The sequence below is a fragment of the Trachymyrmex cornetzi genome, unplaced genomic scaffold, assembly GCF_001594075.2.
Source record: "Trachymyrmex cornetzi isolate Tcor2-1 unplaced genomic scaffold, Tcor1.1 scaffold646, whole genome shotgun sequence".
Lineage (NCBI taxonomy): Eukaryota > Metazoa > Arthropoda > Insecta > Hymenoptera > Formicidae > Trachymyrmex > Trachymyrmex cornetzi.
This window is the reverse complement of record NW_017299966.1, coordinates 160,243-171,048: the sequence shown is the minus strand read 5'-3', so window position 1 is coordinate 171,048 and position 10,806 is coordinate 160,243. Positions and strand designations below refer to the sequence as shown.

The window sequence follows — 10,806 nt, the reverse complement described above, 5'->3', positions numbered from 1 at the left end:
ATATATATATATATATATATATATACATAGTAAAAGCAGCTCAATGAACTGGCAAATAAGTTCTATTTGACTTGTTACTTAAATTATATTTGTAATTTTACAAAAATATTTTACTATAATTAAACTAGCATTATCTACTAATTGTTTCCATATCATATTTTACATGGCTAGTATAGACATCATAACCGAGAGATATCATGTTATCGTAAAGTACTCTGTAACGTGTGGGAAGAAAATAAAAGTTAATAACTTGTGCTGGAGGCCAAATGACCCATTCAGCTATATACAGTCTATGCGCTTTTTTCCTAATTTCATTCTTAAACTCTGTCAAACTGTTATTCTCCATCAAGGCCAGTGTAAAAAAAAATGTACTTATACAGAGAGGTGAGCAAATTAACTGATCAATAATCACTTTTTTTAAAACCATACCAATAGTACGTCCAGCCATTCTAGTGTCTAAAAAATTATACCAGTAATGACAAACTATTCCGATAGACATGCCAGATACAGACATATTTCTCGTTCTGGTAAAACTCCATTTATCCCATTTGCCCTAAAGAGAATATAAACGAGTCATCATCTAAATATACTACCACGAAAGGCTACGATTAACAAACCTTTAATATTTCATAATGTTGCTCTAAAACATCTCCTATGCCAGAAAGAGAAATCGATATCCCTATATTTGTGTACAATAAATGTTTAGGAGAAAATAAGCATTCCTTCAAGTGATTTATTTTATTAAAAGTTAGCCCCATTCCTCTTGCAATATTCATTGCCTAAAAAATAAAATATTGTTATGAGGTACTGCTATTGCAACATTTGATCCAAATCTTATGTAATAAGTACCGAATAAAATCCAAAGTAAATTATATTGTTTATTTTAAATAATTAAAATATTTTACTATTTTACTGCTGACATGAAAATATATAATTATACACACATTTGTCAATTTATAAAATGCTATTTTTACATTATCCAAGAAAATAAAATATCGATTAAGATTAATATATACATATAAAAAAAAAAAAAATATATATATATATAAGCTTATTAACAAATAATCAACATAATCTGATTACAATAGAAATCATCTGGATAATTATTTAGAATACCCCCTCTCCCCTATTAAAATCTTAATAAAAATATATACTCATTCGACGTGTTTTTATTCAAAACAAAAAAGAAATTAACAGAAAAATGTGGCAGTTAGCCTCATGAATCGAGCTATTAAGCATTGAAGTTTAACAAGGGATCATCTCGGTTTGTACAAGTTATTGAAAATCCTTGGTATCAATAAAAGTTGACAGCATAAGATGCAAATTAAAAAGAAAAGGCAAGACCGTGTAGGTCATAGGAAAAATAGATTCCAGAAAATTTAGTATTATAATGTGTGGTAAAAGTTCTAAAACGGCTGTATCTCAAAAAATATTGGATTTATGTAAAAAAAATGTTTGAAACAAATTATAGTTTAAGAAGAATCGTCAGAAGTTGATATTAATTTGACCTTGGGATGGCCTTGGAAAGTGATTTCATTTTAGAAGGTTACTACAAGATCAAATTAATATCAACATCTGATAGTTTTTTTCCATTACTTTTGTTTCAAATAATTTTTTACATAAATTAATATTTTTTTTAAATATTAGCCATTCCAGAATTTTTATCACGCACTATAATACTAAATTTGTTTAAATCTACGACCCATGATACGAGAATATCAGGTGTATCATTGCGCATAATGGCGATAGCAATACTGGAAACAACCAATAAAATTTTGGTTTCAATGCACTTTCCTGCGTATAATAGCGCTGGCATATTGGAATAGCCAATCAAATTTTGACCACAATTCACTCTCCTACTGCGCATGACTCCTCGGGAATGATACACCCGGTATTCTTACATCAAGCTACGATCTTGCCTTTTTTCTTTATTTACATCTTATGATGTCAACTTTCACTGATATCCATGATTTTCACTAACTTGTACAAACCGAGATGGTCCCTTGTAAGACTTTAGAGGTAAAGGCTTCCGAGTAGTTGCCCCGGTTATGTTGGAATCGTGATGTCAGAAGCGAGGAATGACACGTTAATTTATGTTACGTGCCATTTATAAAAAAAAAAAAGACAATTTAGCTAAATCTAAATGACGAGATCACTTTAAAAAATCGAACAAAACTGTCCTTTCCTCCCTCGATAGTCAGCAAGTGGTGGTAAAAGACACGTGAAGCGAGTCTATACTCTGGCAGGAACACACGATCCGACCGTTGAAACGTGTGAAAAATACGCTTTTACATATACAATTCCACGATAACTTTAGTTTTCTTCAATAATTACGACTTTTATAAGTACGAAACAAGTGACATTTTCACAATTAAGCAGATAATAACGAAATGGCACGTAACATAAAATTTCGTCGTCAAAACGTCAAAACGTTACTTTTCACACCTAATAGTAGTTGAGCCTTTTATCGTGGCGACTGGCGAGCGCTGTAATACACGCTCAACTAAAGTCACTAGGCTCAACGCTCCGAGTTGAATTACTCAAATAAAGTCTCTATCTACTAAGCTATAGTTCTAGGGACTCTACCTGTTCCTATTGCCTGTGCTTACTGCTTTTCATTGTGTTTCCGGCTTAATAATCTGGCTATTTGGCGCTGATCTTCATCATTGTTAGTCTATGTTGTACATGTCAGTAACGTTTTTAGTTGCTAGTTGCTATCAGCTGACTAACGGCCTAGGGGCGTTGTTTCGCGCCAACGGAATTAAAGAACGAGAGTTAAAAAGGCGGGCTTTGGTAGGGTTACATTGGGGGTAACAAGTAACAACGCGACTAACGGCACGTAATACGCACGTATATTGTGGCACGTTTGCGAAAATAACAATTTGTTCGCGTTTGCGATCGATCGACATACGTAAAAGAGAGACTATGTCGCAACCATCAGTAACGGCATACTTTAATACGCGCAAACGGCAGGGGTGCGACGAATTACGTGCCAAGTCGAAGATTTTGCTGCTGGAGCGAGATAATCGGACGCAGACGAGTATCGAGAATTTGGAGAAATCTCCGACAAATACGGCAACTAGTCCGAAAATCGTGTTGCAGAATGCTACCACGATGTTGAAGGAAGGCGTTCGGGCTAATAAAGCGGTCCGTAATATCCAGTTCGATTCTTCGAAAGCGATCCCCGAGAAAACGAATAGGCCCAGAATACGAGCCACTCGCTCTCGTCCATTGCCCTCTATGGATGGAAGTCAAGCGGATATTAGAGATAGCTTTATGAAGGTGGGCAATGATTCCTCGGAGATAAAAAACGTTCCCTTTGAGAAGAAAGGTACGCTTAGTCCGAAGAAGTCGCAGACACCTAAGAAGACATTGAAGGATAACGCGATGAAAGAAACTGAAAAGGAACGTTCTGCCAACGGCTCTCTCACTCCATCCTCGTCAAGAAAGCTTTCGACGATGGAGAGATTTGTAAAAAATGACAATTTAAACTTGACCGACATCAAAAACAAAATTAACAAATCTTCCAGATTGGCAGAGCTGAAAGCTATAACGCGACAATTTGCCAAGTATGATCTGACATTGGAACAATTGCAAAAACAGGATGAGATTAAGAAACCTCATATGCAAAAGTTTGAGAAGGTGCAACTCGAAATACCCGTAAGGTAAAGATCTTATTTGTGAATTTAATTATCAAATGTATACATATGTCCTAACATTTTCTTTTTAAAGTCCACAAAAGACGTACAAATCCCCAACCAAGGGATTACTTACTCCAATCAAAGAGAGAGATTTGTCCAAGACAGTCAGTCCCCAGAGGCAAATTTTGTTTGAGCCTAAAGAAACAGTGTCAAGTCCAGGAAAATCCAGTCCTGTTAAGGCATATCAAAAATATCTGTCAGTGGCCGAATCTGGATTAGCATTGCCATATGACTACAGATTCCTAGCTGAAATATTCAGATGCATAGATACGGTAGTACCCTTGTGAATCTGTTAATATGTACTTTAACTTTTACTTTGTAGATTTTAATTTCCACTTTATATCTTGTTAATTATTTTGTCGTTTAAATTTATGTTATAATATAAAACATGTCGAGCAATCGATTTTGTCTTTAGGTTTCAGCAATGCTGTTTAACAGAAAAGAATTGATAACATTTAATAAACTGAGACCTGCAGTTCAAGAATTGCTACGTCGTAATTTTACACAAGAGCACCTAGCTCAAATAAAAACTATTTACCCCGATGCATATGTATACCACCAAGAGAAGCATCGAAATTTCGGTTCAGTGTCTAAGCAAGAAAAATACGAATTAGTTCTAACACCTACGGTTGAAAAAGTTAATGGGAGAAATACGCTTGATGCAGATAACATATTAAAAACTGCGTCTGAAAGTAGTATGAGCCCTACCATACTGCTGGAAAGAAGGAGGAAATTTTATAATGCTTTATTAGGTATATATTACTCTTTCTTTTCAAATGGATTTAATCATCACCGACCAAATATAACACACATACCCACACATGTATTTTTAAATTTATTGTTACAGAGAGGGTAAAGAATGAACATGAAAAATTTTTATTGACCTTTGAAACTCCGAAATTAATGAATATACCGAAAGAGAAAATAGTACGCTGGCATCCCGAATTTGATGTGGAATCTTGCAAGAAAATTGAGCAAGCTGCATTACCGCAACCACCTTATGTTGAAAAACCAACTGCTAGGGATGTTCTTGGTAAGAGTTATGACATTGATGGTAGTAATAAGAATTTTGTATGGACAAATTTTATTCTTTGTTGCTATTATAAAAAAAAAACTATTGAAACTATATTATTGTAATTTGTATGCCTACTACAGAAATTCATAAGATATCAGGATAATATAAAAAATGCAAAGTATATAGTTCTATTATTGTATATTATATGCATGCGTTACACTCAATGATATAATATGATCTTAATTTGGATGACAACTTTAAGTAGGACAAAAAATTGCACAAAAGGTGCTAAATAACAATGCGTTTGCATAGTTGTGAAACTTGGTTTTTAGCTGTTGCAAAACTTTATTGATTAATCAGCATATAACGCAATCGGTATAAAGGTACTGCTTATGCGTAATACTTAAACAGTTATATTATACATCCTCGCATTATGCGGTACCCAACTCAATACTTAATTAATAAATTAACTGTAGAGAATGGATTTAAAGTGTCACTTCAAAAGGATCAAATTATTCGTAGAATATGTAGGTTTCTCTTCTTTTTTTTAATTAATATGGCCTGGCAAAATACAGCTATAAGATATTTACACATAAATATTTTTATTTGTGTTATTTATTTATTTATTTTTTTACAGACAAAGCTAAATCTTTGTTTAATTGTGGTACACGTATGGAAAAGGCATTGCAAAGGCTCGCTGAAGCAAATCTAACTACTAAATCTAAATCTTCATCTCCTACACAAGATTCTACAACCCAAACAACAAAAGATGATATTCCAAAGATTAATATTGCCATTGTGGATATTCCACCAAGTACGCCATCCATACAAACTGATCATTTCGCTACACTATTTAAAGGCATCCCTAAGGCTCTGCTCGAAAAGGTAAGAATAATTGCTTTGAAATGGTAATTGTGACATTCAACGTTTGTGATATTTATGTTTTAAAAACATATTACCGCTTGTTTCTTCTCCTGAACTTTCATAATTATAGGTTCGTGCTAAACAAGCAGCCAAGGCATTAGAAGCAATGACGAGAACACCAAACGCAGACAAAGAGGCTGCATTATATTCCAGACTTCCCGAATTAGCAAAGCTCATTCGCAATATTTTTGTGGCGGAAAAGAAGGGCGTTTTACCACTGGAGACAGTCATACAAAAGTTAGACAATTCTTTTAGAACGAAATTAATGTTACAAGAAATGGAGGAACACATACGACAATTGTGCAAGCTTTTACCTACGTGGGCCAGTATACATAACGTACGAAAGGTGGATTATTTGAAATTAGATAAAAATGTTGAACTTGCTAAAGTGATTAATCGATTAGAAATTTTAGCCAATGATAAAGTTAAGATAGCGTCCTAATTTGTACAGGGTGGGCCATTTTCACAACAAAAAAAAAATTAATAAAAAATATCAATGTATGCTCATTTGATCGCATTTTTAAAAACGTACCAATAGATGGCCCACCCTGTATATTCCGATAAATTATACGTTGGATATCTGCATTTTTACCTAATAGTGAAACTATTATGCTACTTAACTAAGTTTGAAACTCTTAATTTTGCACATTTACATTTATATCATGATAAAAAAAAAGAACTGCATGTTATTATATGTAATTTATGACATTACCATTTGTTCTTCACGCTTCACAGAGCATTTTTAGTAAATATGAAACTATGAGGTATGAAATAAAATGTAACAAATGGGAATATATATATATATATATGCAACATTTTATATTTTCTTTTCCTATTTTATTGCTTATATTAATAAATTATAATTACTGTATTATATATTGGTTTGAAGGATTGTTTATTCAGTAAAATGCAACGATACTATCAATGTGAATAATAATGTGATGCGAGACTATTTTCAAAAAAGAATATCAATATGGATTTGTTATTTAAGAAATTAAAGTAGAGTAAATTATATAAGAAGTTTGCTATATTTATTAAGTAAAACTGCTGACAATATTTGCGCATTGCCTCTGATTTTAGTGTGTATGTTTATTAATAAAATTATTGAAAAAAATAACTTTTCTGGATAAATTATGTTTACATCTGATAAATTATAATTATAATAAAAATACTTATACATATGTGTGTATATAATTACATATAATCTATGTATTTACATGAACGCCTCATACAGATTAATTTAAATGCGTTTATTAATTTCACATTTAGAACTTGATAAAAAATTATATTTATACAGTAGTTTGCGAAATTAATATCAAATATTTCTTAATTGACAATATATTATGTCTAATACTCATCTTTTGAAAATTTTGACACATTTCAAATTGTTTCCATTGTTTTTATACAGTTTACTTTTAAGATCTTTTTAATTTGTGCGCTTATTTATTACAACTTTTAAATTAAACAAATATGTATATATGTGTACGAATAAAAAAAAGTGTGTGCGTGTGCGTGTGTGTATGTGAATGCGCCTTTTTTGTTTAGAGAGAGGAAAAGAAAGACATAATTGTAGAGGAAATGTAGAGAAAACGATATTATTATATCTAATGGCACATGTTTCCTTACCAACAAAAACGATGAAAGATTGCTATATTGCCCGTAATTGTTAAGAAAGATTCATTATATGCGTTAATATCTTGCGATAACTTTACGACAGCTGGACGTTTATGAAAGTGTCGACTGGTGTCGACTGATGTCAGCTGGTGTCAACGAGTATGCACATGTATATGGATGTGTGTGTATGTGTGACTTGTACGATTTCTAACCTCTTCTTTCAAGTTGACCAAATCAATTGTATTGTTGTATTTACTGTAATCTTTTGACATTCATTCACATATACTGCACGTAGTTTTAAAGTTGCACTGAAAGAAATTTTTGAAATACCATGTTCCTGACAAACATGCTGTTGAAAAAGGCAAAGAGCAAGTAAGTAAAGCCATTAATAAAACCGAACAAAAATTTAAGGTTAGAATGTGTATATTCACGAAACAAAATGTTAATTTTTAATGGGAATAATATAAAATATGTGCCATAATTCATATTTTATGAAATAGTTGATTTACTAAGTGTCAATTAAAAGATGAGATTAGTCATAATATGTTCACGAGAGAGAGAGATTAAAAAAAATTTATTACTAATTCTAATCTCATTATAGGCATGTCTTAGTCCTTACACAAAGTGTTGTAACCGGTCATCGGTTAGTGCGTATCAGAGAAAGATTAGCTGATAAATTAGAATTTACATACTTTGATCCTTTGAGTAAGTGATTATTTATACACACATACATATAAGATTATGTACGTTAATTACAATAATATAATAAAGGAAAGAACATATTTGAATAAAATAATTGTATTGTCTATGTATATACGAATGTTCAGTATATTTTATAAAAACATTGCATATATTTTTCTTTAATAATAATTAATATATATAATTTTTAATAAATAGAAATTATAGTATACATTAGAATGTACATTATGAAATATTATTTGATACTTGGAAACTAATTTATGATTTCTTTTTGCAGTTCAAAAGGTCACATTGTACAAAGAAAAGAGAAAATTATGTAGCTTATAATTTACAACTATTATAGTGTACTTTACAAGTATTATAATATTACTTGGAAAATTTCCATCTGGGATAACATGCAAAAAATATATTATCTCAAGTACAGTGTAACATCTAGTTTGATTTTTATTTATTATATTCAAATATAATATCAAAGCGTAACACACAATATAATAATGATATGTCTCTGTGTCTAATCTATTATGAAAATATAGTTATCTGACGTTTTTTTTATGAATGTGCAAATAGTAATAAATATAATAAACAGAAAATATCAAGCATGATACTGATAGTGTATAAATGACTGTAAATAAATGAAAAAATCATATAATAAAATATTGCTCTTGTTTGACTTTATTACATAAAAGTATAATTTTGTCTTATTTATAAATTTGTAATTAGTTATTGACTATAATTCCAGATACATAATGATTTGACACCCCCACCCCCGGAAAGTCGGGAAGTCCCAGGTTTGACTCCTGGCTGAAACAATATTTTTTGCAATAGGGGTTTTTTACAGATTTTTCTAATTTAATACAATTTTGGGAGGATTATTAATGTTTCAGATTAATTGTGTTGAAAGTTGGAAAGTTATCGGTGTGCAATCATGTCTGAAATAAATTTATTTAATAAATATATACATAATAATGTAATATATGAAACATCCAACTTTGACTTAATTGACCGTCTCATATTATAATGATTTGACGTTCGAATACATTCAGTTTAAGATTATAATTTGATGCATTTATAAAAAAAAAGGCAAAGAAGCTTTCGTCAATCTCATTTTACATATCATTATTGAAAAAAAGTTATCAAATAAAATAAAATGCATGGTGAACAAATGTTTTGTCTAAGTTTCATTCGGTCATGTCGAAAGGACAGAAAGCGAAAGAGAGGCAAACGGAGAATCGGCGAGAGACCAGCCAAGAGTCTCGACATCGAGATTGGGGGTAGATTTCCTTTGATCCTTAACAAGGAACACAAAGTTGTATTATTTCCACCTGGGTTTCAAACGGTTCAAGATCCGCCAGGCGTGAAACACGATCCGCCCTCTCTCTCTCTTTCTCTTCATCTCTCGCCCGTTTAGACTTTTCGTCCCTTTCCTGAGATGTTGGAGACTTGTCTCACTACTTATTCTCTCTCTCTCTCTCTCTCTCTCTCTCTCTCTCTCTCTCTCTCTCTCTCTCTCTCTCACTCACTCATCTTCATTCCCTTCCTGTTTTTCACTCAGTTTTGATTGAGGGAGCAGCGGCAAAGTCGCGCAGTTTACTGATGTTACAAATTCAATTTCTCCTTAGCCCAGATCATTGTCCACAGGAAAGGGGGGAGACCGCAGAAGGGATTATATCCTGGAAAGAGAATCGTCTCTATCTTTTGCGATTGTGCGTGTGACAGCTCGTAAAGTTTGAAATCTTTACCACTTTTTTCCATCTCTCTCTCTCTCTCTCTCTCTCTCTCTCTCTCTCTCTCTCTCTCTCTTTGAAGAAAATACTTCTTCCTGGATATGCACGCACGCATGCGGAACTACGCAAACCTACAATCGTGAGACAAGCCAAAAAGGATACAAAACAAATCTTTCAATATGCGCATTTTGAAATGTCACGTCAATTTTCTATCTCGCAGATTAATTTTTTAGCAAATGTAATAATATTACTTGTCTTCAGTATAAACAAACTCAAAAAATTCATTAAAGTACAAAAAGACACCCTCCCAAAATTCTCTAATAAAAACGTTGTTTACAAAATCTTTTGTAAGGATTGCGATACAACGTATGTCGGCCAAACAGGAAGGAAATTAGTGACAAGAATAGCAGAACATCGCAATCATATTAATAGAAACAATAGTAACCAATCAGTATAATTACAGACCATCGTCTTGAACGTAATCATGAATTTGATTGGGATGGTGTCCGAATTCTTGGCAGGGAGAGATTCTCAACAAAAGATTGAATTCTGAAATGCTTCATATTCACATGCAAAAGAATGGACTTAACTTAAAGACAGATACAGAATTCTTACATTACTCGTACGCCTCCTTATTGGATACTTTTAAACACGATTGAAAACGAGACTTGTCCATGAGTTAACTTTCTTATCTTTATTTATTTTCATTGTATTAAGAGTCTCCTTACCACTGTAACGTTTAATTTCGAACGACACGTCATATTGAACTGACATGTAATGTTATATGTTATATGTAGAATTTGCGTGCGATTATATATTATAAAAATGTGAATCAATGGTTTTCTTGAGCTTCTGCTGTGTTTCCCGTTGAGGTGAGTCACCCTAAATTAGTCATATTATTGAATTATCACAGAAATGTATTAATCTTCCAAAATTATACAGTGCACACAGTACAGCATTTTTGGCAATTTGCGAGTGACTTACTCTCAACGGACGATTTTTTATTTTTATTTTCGTTGCTGATGATGACTCCAAAGAGAGCCGAAACGTTCGATTAAATTACGAAATAATAAAGGAGGATAATCATAAACATCTGGGTATTATCTACGATACATTTTTATTCTTCGCT

General features: G+C 32.2%; 3 protein-coding genes across 11 annotated transcripts in view; 2 read left to right on the top strand and 1 right to left on the bottom strand.

Annotated features, from left to right (window-relative positions):
- Positions 1–2,493, bottom strand: part of LOC108767061 (mpv17-like protein 2) — a 3,231-nt gene extending 738 nt beyond the window's left edge. For 2 of the 9 annotated variants that reach the window (XM_018516725.1, XM_018516724.1), the window contains exons 1-3: positions 1,071–1,138; positions 618–779; positions 413–553 (exon numbers count right to left, since the gene is read on the bottom strand). In XM_018516725.1, the coding sequence (XP_018372227.1) occupies positions 413–553; positions 618–776 (300 nt within the window). In that variant the 5' untranslated portion in view covers positions 777–779; positions 1,071–1,138. The other 7 variants (XM_018516721.1, XM_018516720.1, XM_018516718.1 and 4 more) reach the window with 7 other exon arrangements.
- Positions 2,494–2,733: 240 nt separating this feature from the next.
- dup (chromatin licensing and DNA replication factor double parked) lies at positions 2,734–6,091 on the top strand. Its single transcript, XM_018516715.1, has 6 exons — positions 2,734–3,665; positions 3,733–3,973; positions 4,117–4,453; positions 4,549–4,734; positions 5,354–5,601; positions 5,711–6,091. Exons 1-6 carry the CDS (start codon positions 2,926–2,928, stop codon positions 6,080–6,082), a joined length of 2,124 nt encoding a protein of 707 aa, XP_018372217.1. The 5' UTR covers positions 2,734–2,925; the 3' UTR covers positions 6,083–6,091.
- Positions 6,092–7,444: 1,353 nt separating this feature from the next.
- mRpL33 (mitochondrial ribosomal protein L33) lies at positions 7,445–8,280 on the top strand. The gene is made up of 3 exons (XM_018516658.1): positions 7,445–7,626; positions 7,856–7,959; positions 8,231–8,280. The coding sequence occupies exons 1-3, from the start codon at positions 7,586–7,588 to the stop codon at positions 8,278–8,280; spliced, it is 195 nt and encodes a 64-aa protein (XP_018372160.1). The 5' UTR covers positions 7,445–7,585.
- The last annotated feature ends 2,526 nt before the right edge of the window (positions 8,281–10,806 follow it).

What these genes read in the sequence shown, in the direction of transcription:
- dup (XM_018516715.1), top strand. Translation starts at nt 2,926, where the DNA reads ATGTCGCAACCATCAGTAACGGCATACTTTAATACGCGCAAACGGCAG. An exon ending in TATTCAGATGCATAGATACG is followed by an intron (nt 3,974 to 4,116) that starts GTAGTACCCTTG and finishes TTTTGTCTTTAG; the next exon opens with GTTTCAGCAATGCTGTTTAA. An exon ending in CTAAGGCTCTGCTCGAAAAG is followed by an intron (nt 5,602 to 5,710) that starts GTAAGAATAATT and finishes TCATAATTATAG; the next exon opens with GTTCGTGCTAAACAAGCAGC.
- mRpL33 (XM_018516658.1), top strand. Translation starts at nt 7,586, where the DNA reads ATGTTCCTGACAAACATGCTGTTGAAAAAGGCAAAGAGCAA. An exon ending in TTGAAAAAGGCAAAGAGCAA is followed by an intron (nt 7,627 to 7,855) that starts GTAAGTAAAGCC and finishes ATCTCATTATAG; the next exon opens with GCATGTCTTAGTCCTTACAC. An exon ending in TACATACTTTGATCCTTTGA is followed by an intron (nt 7,960 to 8,230) that starts GTAAGTGATTAT and finishes TTCTTTTTGCAG; the next exon opens with TTCAAAAGGTCACATTGTAC.